Raw genomic sequence first — 15,692 nt, 5'->3', positions numbered from 1 at the left:
ACTTTTATTTCTCGCTGAACTAAAAATGTTCGTGTAGCGAACTTATTTGAGCATTTTCCGAAGCGCGGCGAATATTGTTTGGTTTTGCCATAGTCGTGAAGCGCGTTAGCTTTCATGCACACGGCTCTGTTTTAAAATGCATCGCGTTGCTATTATCATCGTGCTTTCTTCGCAGCCTCCTCGTGCGATATTGAATTTTCGCACAATTACATTTATTAATGGCGGTCAACTGTATCTTGCTTTACGGCGATAAACAGACAAGACGTATCCTGAACAAGATTAACTACATTTCTGATTGATTATTTCACTGCGAATTTCGCAGAGCTGCCAATCAAGGTAAATGTTAAATCAACGATTAAATCGACTTATGCTCAGGACATATTATATTGAAAGCTTCACCGTTTTCGAATTCAAAAAATTTGACGCGTTTGCTAGACAGTTTTTATATATATTTTTTGTTCTCCATATGTGATGGGCTATTTTCCCACCTAAAAAACAAAGCTGAGATACTATGAGGAGAATTAAGTGGTTGATCGATTGTCTGGCGACAAGAACGACATAATTTTATTCGAATAATAGATGACTGAATAATTTAGATTATAATTTATATCGAGCAAATAACGTATCGAAGTTACTTATCTTTTATTCTTTGTTCGAAATTTTTATTTGGAAAAGAATTTCTATTTAAAAATTCACTCACAAACGATTGTCAAGTGAAATTTTTTTTCATCGCGTCATAGTGGTATCATTTAGATAAAGGAACAGCTTACTATACATTCAACAGTATGCATTTTTGTATTTTGAGAACAATGCGACATACCAAACGTAATCCCTTCTTTTTTTCGAGAAGCTTTCACTTGTTGCATAATTGAAACGCTAGATGGCATTATTTGTACTAACTTCATAATAGACCATCGATCCAATGAACAGACACAATGTACAATGAGTCCTCGATTTATGCGGTTAATTCCTTACAGAACCTACCCCGTCGATCAAATTCTATAAATAGGTTAGCTTTGAATTACAGTCTCGGTTTTAAAAATTAATCGAAATGTTAAAATATCATAAACCTGCTGACAGTTCTTATTTCGTAGCATTGATCGCGTTCTGATCATATATACTCGTACGTATCGATATTTATTTTTGAAATACAATGAAACGTAAATATACCTATTAAATAATAAATCGTAATTTGATTCCTGAATAAATAATCTGTTTCAAACATTAACAAGTTATTATCGTTTCAAAGCGATTCGCGTGATTAGTAAAATGTACATCGAACCTATCGGAATTTATACTCGATATGCAACAATACATATTTAGTAGCGGATAATTTAATTCCTAAATTGATAACCAAGTTTAAACTTGAAATGTCACAGAACTGCGAAGATAATATTATTTTCACTTCATAGATAATAATGTACTTAACGCTATCGTATGAGTTTGAGACACGAGTTTGAGATTATGTATTAATAAAAATATACTACATAAAAAAGGTTTAGCAGGGGTTACTCGAATAATCATCGTCTCGATAGTACATACGTATACAACAAACAATTATTTGGTGTCGTTCCTATCGTTACTAATGACAATTATTTGATACCCTATTACCGAATACATGTATCGTTGCATAGAATCCGTCACACCACTCTTATAATCACGATTATGTAACACGCATCGGAATGCATCCTGAAAACACAAAGATACACAACATCGAGTGAGTTCAGGAACAAATCAAATATTGAAACTTTCCCACAAAGGGTTGCGTCCTTCGAACAACAGAAATTCACACTACTCGGTGTACGGGCGCGTAATATTCGAAATTATTCACCATCCCAGGAGTGTGTTGTTGAGAATGTTTGAGACTAAAAGTTAACCGTGTGCGATACCAGTGACATCGTAACTGTCCAAACAGGCCACGAAGAAGAATCTGAGACGCTACAGGATACGTTTTAGTAGACCTCGCGTGGATAATCGTTTCAACGGTCCGAACCGTTTAGCTTCTTCGCGGTCATACGCGATCGCGTTAATGTCGCGTTGCCTAGGTGATCGGGTCTCAGCGGGCTAAATGTGTGCCACTCCAACACCGTCTCGTAGCAATCAGGGTGTTTTTGCGGGTAAAATACGCGCCACTCCGTAGCGTCTCCTAGGAGACGAGATGATTTACCGCGTAACCCGCGCGAAACTCCGATCCTCACGTGATTATGAGATGACGTGTTCGAAATGCTCTGGAGCACGCTAACTCTCCGACTCGGGCCGCACCGCACCGTACCGCGCGTACCTCCACCGAACTCTACCGATAAACCAATAAATTAATCATTTTGCGTAGAAATGAAATAAACGAAGAACCATTGTGCAATCGTCTTCGCGTCGTAATAGTTATCTTTGGAATATCAACCGGGAATATTTGTTCCGCAGTGTTCGTTTACATGCGTTTCGACCTCGAATCCTCGCACCGGATATACACAAGTAGCAGCTTGCTCCTTTATTTATACGAATATTTTTCAAGCGACTTAAACGAATTTTAGAGTGTAACACCACTTTCTATTTCCAGGTGTGACTCTTGATCTTTCGGTTGCATCGCTTGCTGAACTCTGTAGAGTGGAATTCTTCGTATCGATGATTGTTTTTAAGCGATGCAGAATTCATTTCGCACTAGTTACATTATCGTGTTCGTATAAAAAATAGGATAATATTTTTATATTTATACGTGACCTCGTTGAAAAGGAGTATCGATGATGACTCGGTGACTGTCATTGATCGTAGCGAACGTCAAACTGTCCTCGTCGTGTCAAATCATTAACTCGAGGCACTCGCGCGTTTCGTCTGGCTACCCGTAAGCGAAACGTTTATTTTTGTCGCTAGAATTCGCGTTGCTCCAGTCACCGTTAGACGTCGCCTATTTTAAGCGTATTGTTACTTCTAGGAAAATTCATAGATAAATGTCCCGGGGTAAAATATATCTAACTAAATACGAAGGTATGAAGTTAAACTGGCTCAATTGCAGATAAACGAAGCAAATTCAACCTAAATCCTCCAAGAGGGTTGTTGTAACCGCTGGCAAACGTCACGCACTTTGTACGGTAAATTTTATAAATCTGTTGCAACAATTCCGAAATATTATCGCCATTATAGTATTTTTCTTAACTTAAATTATGGTTCTTTCTAATCTGCGTGAAACACACATGGATTTTTATTTACGACAATTGTATTATTACTTCGTGTGACAAAACTCAAAACTGAAGAGAGCAAGTTGGGAAACTGTCACCAACAAGGACAGATTTTTCCAAAAATTATTATTCATTGTAATGTAGGATAGATTAGTAGAAGAATAAGAACGAAAGAACGTATACGTACAAGAACATTTCACAACAGCGTTTACTAGATGCTGTAGAAAATATGCTGTTTCCCGAAGGAAACATTATTTTCCAATATGTACGGTTAAAGCAAACGGTCGAAAGCATGTGAAACTGGTCGAGTAGTCAAATATTTTCTGTTGCTTACTGACCAATACTAAGTCCGAATCCTCTATCACATCGACAATCCACGGGGATTATTGTAGAGGTGAATGTACATGTATGATTCGTGTAATTCTCCGGTATCGTGCGTACATTGCCAAATGATACAATACAGTGCAAAAACAATGGGATAGAATACAGAATCAAATTCCTCCAGACTATTGTTGAAATCTAATGGAAGGGATAAGCCAAGATGCATTATCACTGTTTTAAAGACCAACAATTGTGGATAATGTGTTAATATACGATTAAAAGTTTAGAAACCTGTCACTGGAAATACGTGATCGCGAAGCTGAGTCTTTAATTTATTATTATAAATAAATAAAGAAACATTTAAAATCTTAAAGAATGATTAAAGTATACTCTACTTTACAATATTCAAGGAACGCCTTTTAATCCGAAAATGAAGAGTTTCCAAATCCATGTTAGTATAATTTTTCTTGGTTTCAATAACGAGTAGAATATGCTATTAAATTTTGATCATCTATTTCATAAATACTCTCTACATCCAATAAAACTGATGCAATTGTTCATCCGAATTATAATAAATTGGAATACGAATTAAAACCGACCTGCTTTAATCATGATAAAAATACCTTGCATAATAACAAAAATTTGATATTATATTTATATAGGTACACTTGTTGTTCTCGTTAATATCGTGAAAATCGTACAAAAGATTCCGAAACGCTGACAATGCGCGGAAACACACTTCTGTATACATAGGTATGTATCTGTACGCGCATTTGGGTATAGTTCACGAACAACGGGCATGAAAATTCCAATGAAAATTAATGCTGGGATAATATTTACGCGTAACCTTGCGACATCGTGTCCGTATTAATTGCTACTATCGATTACCAATACCGGTTGAATAGAACTGTTCAATTCTACTCCGCGTTCCTCAAAATTATTAGTTTTTCGAGTGGTGTCCTATTACCTTGGAAAGAAACATCATTTACAAATTCTTCTCGTTTTTGTTCGCTCCAATCGCGATCATTTGCATTATCGTTAATCCCTTGATTACCATGAAACGTGTTCTGATCAAGATTAAACGAACCCAGCTTCCGTAATACTTTTCTTTTTCCGAATATGTTTCCATTCCGACGAATCCTTCGCGTTTCATTGGCGTTTTTATCGAACCACGTTCTTTCGTCGACTTTTAAATTCAACTTTTTGTTGCAAAATCGAAACGCCAGTGTTTCTACACTTTCAACTAATCACCATTTGAATATCTTGCTAGACCCGTGTAAACAGATTTTTAAAGAGTCGGAGGAAAATTCTACGTCCGTTTTTAAAGCAGAAAGGTAAACTTTTTATTCTTATTAAGCAATAAGAAGTAAATTCAGAATGTAATAAAATTATTACATGTTTATCACTGCAAGACATATATCTAAAAAATACTACTCTTATAAATTTATATATTTAAAATCTTTTTTGTACTAAATAATGTTTTGAGCTTTATCAGATTATAAGTGTATCCTTCTACTATTTTCTTATTTTGTATACATAAATTTTGTATAGTTTTCCTTCTTCAAGAACTGTTCGTTGAAAAGGAACAAGTTCCACTTATTTGTACGTGCATACATACATACATAATTCTATAAACATAAGCCTATACAGTGTGTAGAAAGCTAATAAAAAGTTTCATCTCTTTGAGCTTACAATATATTTCTATTTACATCAAAGGGAGTTGAATTTCGAAATAGTTACTTCCTTCGGTACACAAATAAATAGTGCGCAGTATGCAAACCTTTTCCTTGCGTTTCTTCAAAATGACGTAAATTATCATTACGGAATGAAAATTTTTCGACCTACTAATTCGTGAAAATTCATATGTAAATTTCCTTAAGTTTTCATGAAGAAATTTTCAATTTCAGTTATGAACGTTTTCGTCCACTTTGTTTCGAATTACAGAGCAGCACTTTAAAAGTTAATAAATTGCATTTATAAAATAAATCTATGTTGTGTTCTTTGAATTTGCAATATACCGCTATTAAATAACTTGTTCATATTTAGACTCTAATACCTGAATTGACTTTATTAACGTGATATAACAAAGTGCGTAAAAATTATCAATTTTATTTATTAACTGCAACAGTGATGCATCAAGGGTCGAGTGAATAAAATGAAATTCCGTAGTACGAGCCAAACTATCCGACGATTGGCAAACATCAATGGTATACGAACACGATTCGAAAAATACGCAATGGCGAATTAATTAGATATTTATGAAGCATATTTATTGCAGGTTCTCATCGTACGAATATCACGGAAGTTCTCAAACACGTACGAGTTAAAGCAGTTATCTATTGCACCGAGAGAAAATATTGCGAACACTATCCAACGACTAAATATTTGACCAGATAAAAATTGCTCACGAATTAGTTTTTGAATTGAGCTATGTTTGATTTTATGTTAACGTCGACCATAGTTCTACATAGCTGTTGAGGTATACGATTACATATCTTCGGGAACACACAGAAATTCGATACCATAGAAGAGAAGAAGAGAAAGAATCGGCTGATCGGATTGCTGGACCGAGACTCGAACCAGTCTTTCGCTTACTGTACGATTGATCCAACCATAAACCTCTTCAAGAGTACTACAACATACGTGTACGTTTCAATTTATTTTAAATCCAGAAACATGTGAAATAACCACTCAAATTCTGAACAAATACTTATAATTAAATATCGCAATACACGTGAATACTGTCACGAGATTGATAGACATCGTGAATCAATATCTGTTGGAATTTTTCTTCGTTTCGAACGTAATAATTCCCCGAAGAGTTAAATGTATCCAAAGTCGTGAACAATTCCATTCCTTCTAAAATTCTATAACACAAAATGGCCACTGTTTACAATACCAAAGCTTGATTCACACAAGCGCTCAAGCAACCTGAAACCCAAATAACGATCACGTCATGCTCACGCTCACGGGACAGGTATATAGTACACACTTGCACGTTCAAGTGCTCGATAAAAAAATCCGCATATGGTTCGATCAGAGCCACAGTTCGTTGTACCCTGGCTTCGAATTTAGACAAAGATGAAAAAAGAAAAGAACAAGGATAATGTACTCTACAAATAACGATACTCTTCGTTGTTTTCCATGAATTAATTGACGACGAAGCAAAATCAGAGATAAGTTTGAAGTTTTATTGTCTAAATTTAAAAGTGTCTTAAAAAACCGAGACACCAACTAACAACACAGAAGGAAACTTATTATATTACCATCCACTCTGCAAAAAAAGCACGAGAAAATACTCGATGGAAATAAAGAAGGTCCACGCGGCGCTCACGCTCAACGACGCTCCAGAATTGTCGCTAAAGATTGTGCGCGGTCAGCTGAGCGTGGCCCGAGCAGAGAGCATTTCTGGTGTGAACGCTCAGGTCTAGAATAATGTTATCAATTTTTTTCTCTTGATAATATTATTTTCAAGCGTGATACTTCGAAGCTGAAAAACATGTCTATAGATTTTTAAATAATTATAATTTTTAATATTAGTTACGGTAGATCGATAAGTAATTATTTTCCACAAGTATATCTACAACTTCGTACAGGAAATAAACGTATTCGTTTATCACCGGTGTACTTATCCTTCGAATTATACTCTTTGTATCGGATTACTGAACCGAATTGAAAATGATACAATTTACGGAATGAACAGAAAGTTTCCGGTGGATCAACTAAGCAAACCGAATATAAAATTTAATGAAATATATTGTGTAATATAAGAAGAAACTATAAGAAGAAAAGAATTGTGCAGAAGAAAAGAAGAGATACAACTCTCCCAGCAGGATTCGTACACTGATCAATAGGGGTTGTGGTCTCGCACGCTACTGCTTGTACATCTTAGTATCCTAACTCTAAAAGAAACGGAGAACGTTGTACATTAGGAAACGTTAAAATAATTTTTACATTCAAACCATACTTCCTACTCTGTACAGAATCGGTAATTCAGCTAGGTATTGCACAAAGAGAAGAAATCCCATACCAAGACTGCAAAACACTCCAGCTTGCTGTTCGTTATATTATAAAAAGAAATAAAAGTTGAAAGTACTATTGAGAACACCGTCTATGCAGGCCGACCAAAGCAGCTGAATCGTCGGGAAGGGAAAAAGCATTGTTCGAAAACTAAGGAAGAACTCGCGTACTTCTGCTCCAAATCATGCAAGAATGACTGCTAACAGTTCCAGAAGAGTCGTTCGTTCTGAATCGTACCGCAAAACTCTACGTGGTTGAATTTTGAAGATGAAACTACGCATCAATAAAGTGAACATTTCGTTTAAAATTCGTGTCAACAGAAATTTTTCAGCGCTAAATCCTACCTACGCAATTCTAGAGACAAGTTCGATACGACTCTGGATCTACACGTGTACCCATTTTATATAGATACTTCTGCAAACTGTGTCAGAATACGTAATGTAAACCGAGCCTGGACAATTCTTCTCGTAAAAATAAATCAAGCATACGAAATGTTACATTTTAGTATCCCTAATGTTTCGAATAATCGAGTTTGCAAAACCCAAGCTTAAAAGTTTATAACGCCATATATTACGCGGAAACGGCGCAATGTTACAAGTTAGTGCCGATGAATGAACTCTGATATTTAATTTTATTTATTTGGTTAATATACGGCTCCTTGGAAATATTAACGATTCGGGGACACGCAAATTCTTGGGAACACAGCTTCGAGCGGTTAATCAATACTTCCCTTTTAACTGTAAACTGTTTCCGATATTTTTATTAGGAAAATTTCTTAGTAAATCTTAGTAAATTACAATATCGATATATCGTATTCGTTACGTAAAAAAGTTGTTTTGATTTTCAGTAGCCTTTGAGCGATATAATTTCACGCGATATATTGTACGAACATATCCTTCGATTCGCAATAAAAACGTTATCAAAGAATCGATCTATCCGACAAACCTCTATAACAAGGAACATTAGGCAGGTACCTCTCTAAGTTTTCAAAATGGATGTTTTCAAACGTGCGTAATGTCGCGCGCCAAATTCGAGTACGACAAATATTCCGTCACAAAATTTCCCTCACGAAGATTCTTCAGGGACGCTCGAAACTTCGAAAATAAGAGTGACAGCCACCCAACGGGTATTTCCTAATATTTGACCTTGAACCAGGGGAGATAAAATTAACATCCGGGGTGAAATAACCGTGGCTAGCTCTGTTCTTCCCGATTTTTAAAACTGTAACAGTTCGTGTCTTGAAAACGGTTGGAGTTATCGGCTGAAACGTTACTGCCGATAAAAGCTACGAGTTTGAAAAGCAATCGGTGACAATGGAGTTATTTCTCTCACGGAATTGTTCGAAGAAGGCGGTGGATAGAGAAACAGACGGGAAATCTTATTCGCAACAGTTCGAGCACTTCCGTGCAAGCGAACACAACGATTTCTACGTTACGCCGTGAAGAAGGTGAATTCTGCAAAGTTCATTAACTTCTCGCCAAGTGCGATACAAGATATCCCAGAATTTCCTGCGCGGCCCTGGACTGGATAATAAACGCGGAGAGTATCCGCGGCAGCGTTGCGCATTTTCGTACGATGACGTGCATACTATAAATTTTTCTCGCCGGCCTCTCGGAACTCCCAAAGCGGAAACTTTATTTTTCCCTCGTTTCGATTTCACGCGCGTACGCTTACTTCCACCCCACTGTATGCAAATATTAATTTGCAGCGCCGAGCTGGGGCCCGAATTGTTGCTACAATTTTAATTTCACCGAGCCGGTGTCTCGGTGCCAAATTCCGGGAATCCCGGTGATGAGAAACGATCGAAAAATTTTCATACTCCTTACCGAGTCGACAATCGTGACGAAACGTTCGTAACACGGTCCTTACGAAAATGCCAAGCACGGAATAACGCGAAACTATCGTATCCGGAAGAAAACGAGGCAAGTGACGATAAAAAGGAAATATACGTACCGTAAAGGGGAAAGAAAATATTAGCCCTTCTCTTTACAGGGAATATAAATATTATCGATAATGTTTGTTTAATCGCGGACGAAAAACACATCGGACACTTCCGACGGAGAAAAGTTTCTTCTTATTTCGTAATCGAAAAAATTTAATTTTCCAGTTCGCCGACACTTTTTTTATTCTTTTCGAGCGCTACGCGCGTACAAAGTTTGTATCGCGGATCGGTGAATGGGCTACCTGGTACAAATTACACTGCTGAAAATGATTAGATAATCTCGATAGAACTGTCGCGCAACATTCGGCGCATGAAATTAGGATGTCACGCGTAGTTACTTCAATATTCGGCCAGAGTTCGAAGCAAAAAGCGAAGAACCCATATACGCGACACCTACTTGTAAATTTGAATTTACGGAAAGCGTTCAGAGTCCGTGAGATGTTTCTATTTATACCGGTTTTGATCGTCGATCGGCTCTCGCGTTCTATTCCAAATGTATATAAATCGTGTAAAATTTTGAGAAACGTTTTTTTCTACGAAACTTTAATCGAATAAAATATAAGATATACTCGAGCCTCGAAACCGAACCTGTGACAACTTTTCGGACAAGTAGGTAGAACTTATCGTAGCCATCTTTCGCTCGCTCGCTTTTGTATACATTGGAATCGAGAGCGAGGAACAGTGAAAGCGGTTTCAAGAATTGGTGGAGATACATTTGTGTCAACTCTTTGGACAAAAATCGTGACAATCGCTCGGGAAATACTTTAATACGTAATAATACAAGCCCCGTCGATTTGGAACAATTGACCCCTGGTTCCGCAAATAGAAAACATTCGAACAACCGATCGTAGAATCAGTTAAACGAAACTTTGCCGATGGATCCAAGTCGGCAATCCGGGATTATACGAAAAGGGATTCGAAACGTTTATACGTTTCCAAGAGTTGCTTCGTATCGCCAAAGATTTACGCAGAGAGATATCACGTCCGATTATTACTTTCGCATTTTTGCCGAACTATTTTCCCGTCAAGTTATGCAAAGAATGCCGTACAATCTGTAGAAAATCGTCGATAAAAATCACATTCTGGCACGACTACAATTTTCTAAATAGCACGATGCATTTCGAAAATGATAAAAAGAACTTCGACACGACGTCCACCTACGAGATTACAACGCAACGTGTAACGGTAATGTTTTCGTATTACCGACCGTCAGATCGAGTTATCCGGTCCTCGATGATTTACAATAATCTTAAATTGTTTACCATTGTATCAAACTCGACGTAGCAAATAATTGATCTAATTGCTTTCCTGGTATTAAATTCCTTAAGTGACACAATTGGGTGCTTGTTTATCACTGACGAGTCCAAGTTGTTCCACGCTTCCGGGGTTAGAGTAGCGAGTTCCGCGAATATCGTGAAACATATTCACGAAACACGCGACACAACAGGCTCACGTTCGTTGCCTTACCCGACCAACCGACCGAACAGTGTACGTATCTTTTTGTTTCTCGTTTACATCATGCGGCGGCTGTGAACTCTCAAGAACTTTCCACTCGTGTTCACTCGTTTTCCCAGTTCTAAATTTCTCCGCGTATTGCGGACCATCGGTGCACGCGTTCTCGCATTCCTGCCCCTTTTCGCCGAACGTTTTCCGCGTTTCTTACCGCTTCCCCGACAACCTCTAAATTTCCCAGGTGTTCGTAGCTCCCGGCGAAAAGCGTACGTAATTCTTTTGAATTCACGCACGACCCGTTTCCGCGCTTCCCCGGTCTGGAATCATCGCGGGTCACGTTTCTCGCGTGTAACGCGAAATAATTCCTTCCCACCTGCGAATTTACCGCGTCCCGCGACCTGTCTGTAATCTCCTCCCTGCGCGTTCGTACGCGAGAATCTCGAGCAGAGGAAAAAGAAGAACAGTACGCGACGAGAAGAAAGAAAAAAAAAGAAGAAGAAGAAGAAAAAAAAGAAACTCACCTTCGACACCTCGGAGAAGTTGAAACGGGACGAGAAGCAGCAAAAGGATCGTTGCGATCGTGTCCTTCCCCTTAGTCCTGTTGAGTAAATCCCGTCTACCGGCCATCCTCGACAATTGGCAACTCGCAGAACGAACGAAACGCTATTCAATACTTCACGCACCACATTCGTCTCACCACTCCACCGTTGATCTATCTCTTCGCCGTTCTCCCTCACTCTCTTTCTTTCTTTTCTTCCCAATCTGAATCTTCACACGCGTAAAACACACTGTCAATACCGATAATATATCCACGAGCCAACCGTACAGTCCCCTAAGTCCTGGTGCTGTTCGAGTATCGAAAGAGTTCGCCGAAAATCACACCGGTCCGATGGTCGCCGGGCAACCAGTGACCGCTGGATCCGTGGTTCTCTCGCAAGAGTCGGCGATCGGTCTGCCGGACATCTGATTCCGGTGCGCAGAAAGCCCGCACGAATTCGAGTGAACGGAAGCGCGAGTCGAGGATGCCGACAGGGTCCGGAAGGATACTCCTTCCCGGAGCGCGCGGCCAGAATCCGTCAGGCCCGCTAAAAGCGTGTCAGCGGAACACAGGGAAGAACCAGCAACGCGGAGTGGAGCACGTGCACGCTCGATAAACGGCGGGCTACTGTGCGGCCCACGGTGTGTCGTACGAGAGAAAGAAGGAGAGAGAGAGAGAGAGAGAGAAAGAGAAAGAGAGAAAGAGAGAGAAAGAGAGAGATAGAGAGAGAGAGAGAGAGATGGAACGGGAGAAACCGAGAAAGTCGGGTCTAGGGCGTCGACAAGTGCAAAACCGGAGAGAGGATCTCGGTGGGATATTCGCGGAACGATATCTCTCTCCTTCGTTATCCGTCAGGTGTTCACGGTGAATCGAGCGTAGAAATACGCGCGGAGTGCGACCAACGACTACGTGTAATCGGCGAGCCTCGAACGCGTCGAATGCGTGCGTCTGGCCGAAAAACCGCAACGACCGACCCGTGTGAGAGAGAACCAGCAACCGACGTGCCCGTGGGACGAGGCGGCGCGAACGCGATACGACCGATTCGTACGCTTACCCGAAACTAAGCGATTCGTGGCGAACGGCGCGCACCTGTCGTTCCGCGGGTCGCTGCGCATGTCCCTACGAAGGAAGCCGACTGCTTGCCACGGCAGCTCGTCCGTCCGGGGTGGGTGCAGATGGGAGAACCGTGACAGTCTCTGCATGAACGCGGGAAGGTGGTGGAAAGTCCTGCACTCGGAATTAAGGTTTTTCCGTGCAACTTCAACCCCCGGTCGACCGCGTGGGCACATCTCGTCGCCGCGAGTCATCCGCTCGCCCCTCGTCTACCACCCGACCGAACCACCCTCCCCCTCTCCCTCTTTCTCCACCCCGTCCGCTCAGTGATCCGCTATTCGTAGCGCGTCGAAAATAATTTTTCGATCTCGATGACAACCGCGCACCGTGGGAGACATTCGATAAATAGTTTCTATCGTTTTTCCGAACAGGTACACAACGACGCGCTCCGTCTTACTATCGAGAAGGAAATTTTTTATAACAAGTGGCAGAGTTCAAAGGCCTTCTCCTTTCACGATTCGGTACGTCGACCAGCCACGAGAATTGTACGTACAAGCAGTGTTTCCACAGCTCGGGGAAGACAAATAGAAATTTCTCTCTGCCCGATAAATCGAACTCTCGGAAATTTATGTGCCGTATTGCAAAAGAAAACGGAAACTCGGAAATTCATTTACAAGTTCGATTAACATCCGATAGGTATCCCATCGCGATTGTTACGCGCATTAAGTTAATGTAGAAAGGAATTACGGACACGCGTAATTCTATGATATTAATATTTTAAACAACGACGCCAAGTATTGACGAAACAAAGGGGTGTCGTTTCGTATCGTGGTTATTTGATTGCGTTGTAAATGAATTTTCGCTGATTAATTAAACGCAGCCACATCCGATCGTGTATATTATTCAACGAGTGTTTTACGCGTAATATCTTTGCATCGTTTACCTTTCTTTTAATATTTCGTGTTTTTCGTTATCGGGTATATTTTTCAATTTTAAAACCGACACCGAGTATCCGCGTTCGTGCTTCATCATTGACCGTGAATTCAGTGGTAAAACTTACACAAAGCTGTAAAGCTGAATGTTTTAAATGAAGATTTTCCACATAGCACAAACGCTTGTTGAGTGTGAACATCCTCGAACCAGAGGTTCCCTTTCATTAATCACCACGAATTCAGATGCCTCTGTGCCATTCGCCAAGTGGTTCGTGCTCTCCAGACTGCTCGAAAATTCTTCGTTTAAACCGAAATACATTCTTATTTTAAACGCCGCTATTTTATGTTTAACTATTTTCTCGATTTTTCGAAAATTTACAAAATATTCTCGCTCTTGCGCAAGTTACGTAACATAATATTCCCAAATTCTGCGGTTTAATCGTTCTCTTTAGAATTTCGGAGCAAATACTGTACCGCGAATAAATATTTGTCAATGAATTTTCAACATTTTTTCTTCCGTAATATTTTCCTCCGACATTTTTTCTTTCGTAATTACAATTATCTTTCCACGATCGAAACAAAAATGTGTTATCGCAATATCTTATATATTTGCTAACCAATTACTATGTTTTATATATTTCTTATAATTTCGTGTCGCACATACGTCTAGTTTAAAATAATGTAAACCTGTTCCAATTTCCTAGACAACGACACGGTTGACGTAAAACGTGATTAACAGCAAGGGAAACGCTTTAAAACCTCATCGTAAAACTGAAAGAGGTTCTACATTCTTTTTTGTTTTTTTTTTTTTTTTCGTTTTAAAGTGCGCATTTTACACGTTAAGTGACCGTGGGAACGATACTTTCAACGATTCTCTCGAGTATTGGATGACGATACAACTTTTGTATTATTCAGTTACGCGAATTTCACACCATCTAAATTTCAATGACTTTTCGCTTAATAATTTAAACGATCATCGATCCTGGTATTTGTGGACAATGTTACAATTTGCGTACCGTGTTCGTGGTCTTGCTCGTGTGGAGTTCAACGCTCACGCGCTTCGAAAGTCGAACAGTGTGTTGACAGTATATTGACCTTGAACAGAGACATACTTCGCAACCTGTTGTTAGAGATTTCAGGATATCCAGGTGTCATTAGTAACGCTGCCATTTCGTGGTCGTCGGAGCACCTGTTTCCCATTGAATCACGCTGCGTAACTTCTTCATTTTGTACGGATGAATGAAAAATCTGGCTTGCAACGAAGCCCCAACATCGGATAAAATACGAAGACGAATTTCGAGATTATGCGAAACAATCCGAAAAGAATTAAAAGTGAAAAACTATTATCCCTGTCAACGATTTCAAATCGGTAATTAGATTGCACCTTTCTCACGTAGAAGCTCCGTTATTTCTGAATATTGGTAGAACTTATTTTAACCACGTTTGGATGTTGAAGAATCCAGAGGATGAAGCTAATAGCCAATTACGTACATCCGGAGTAAAAAATTTTCCCATACTACCACAAACGCAACAAAAGGCGCTACCACGCGTCATCGTCGTGTTCTGCCAAACGAAAGTCGTGACGCATCTAAATAATGCACTAATATCACTATTTATTGCATCTGCTGCAATTCTCTTGCACCAGTTGTATCTACAAATCGTTTCGAAACTAAGCGAAACACACACAACCAAATTCCGCGGAACTTATCTTTCAGAAGTTCTTCCAACGATGAAATTCCCTTCTCTTGTTAAACATCGGATTTATTTTTATCGTTAGACACGAATTCGAAATATTTAAATCGAGATACTGTGGATATACGATCGACACACCACGATTCTAGGGCTAACTAAAAGAGGTCACATTATAAACACGCGGGTCAAGATAGGCGTTAGCCCAATCCCATTAACGCCAACAAAAGAATGTAAGTTAAGAGCAAGGCCCGTTAGGGCGGGTGGCTCTTACTAAATTAGAAAAAACGCCTCGTCCCGCTATGTGACCGCAACACGGGTTAAATTATAAAACCTGAAACAAACCCGGAAGAATAGATCATTATCGTAATTATTTAGCACGATAGATTATCAGAATTATTCAACGAAGAGTATACGATCTTAATAATCGCGATAAAAGAATCGGTAAGTGCTGATAAACGAGTGATACTGATAAGTGATGATAAATGAAAAGTAAAGAATGTGTCTAGTATCTCTACTCAAACGAATAGTTATTTCACACTAATTTTGTACGAACTCGATACTCTCGATACTGT

General features: G+C 39.4%; 1 protein-coding gene across 11 annotated transcripts in view; it reads right to left on the bottom strand.

Moving 5' to 3' along the window:
* Nucleotides 1-12,504, bottom strand: part of LOC143146703 (hemicentin-1-like) — a 382,634-nt gene extending 370,130 nt beyond the window's left edge. For 9 of the 11 annotated variants that reach the window (XR_012992051.1, XR_012992055.1, XR_012992054.1 and 6 more), the window contains exon 1: nt 11,427-12,504. Coding sequence is in view for 6 of the 11 variants with exons in the window: in XM_076311234.1 (XP_076167349.1) it covers nt 11,427-11,532 (106 nt within the window). In the remaining 5 variants the exon portion in view is untranslated. The remainder of the gene's footprint in view (nt 1-11,426) is intronic. The other 2 variants (XM_076311236.1, XM_076311235.1) reach the window with 1 other exon arrangement.
* Nucleotides 12,505-15,692: the final 3,188 nt, after the last annotated feature.

This window comes from Ptiloglossa arizonensis, chromosome 5 (assembly GCF_051014685.1).
Source record: "Ptiloglossa arizonensis isolate GNS036 chromosome 5, iyPtiAriz1_principal, whole genome shotgun sequence".
In the NCBI taxonomy this organism is placed as follows: Eukaryota; Metazoa; Arthropoda; class Insecta; order Hymenoptera; family Colletidae; genus Ptiloglossa; species Ptiloglossa arizonensis.
This window is presented reverse-complemented; position numbering and strand designations above follow the sequence as displayed.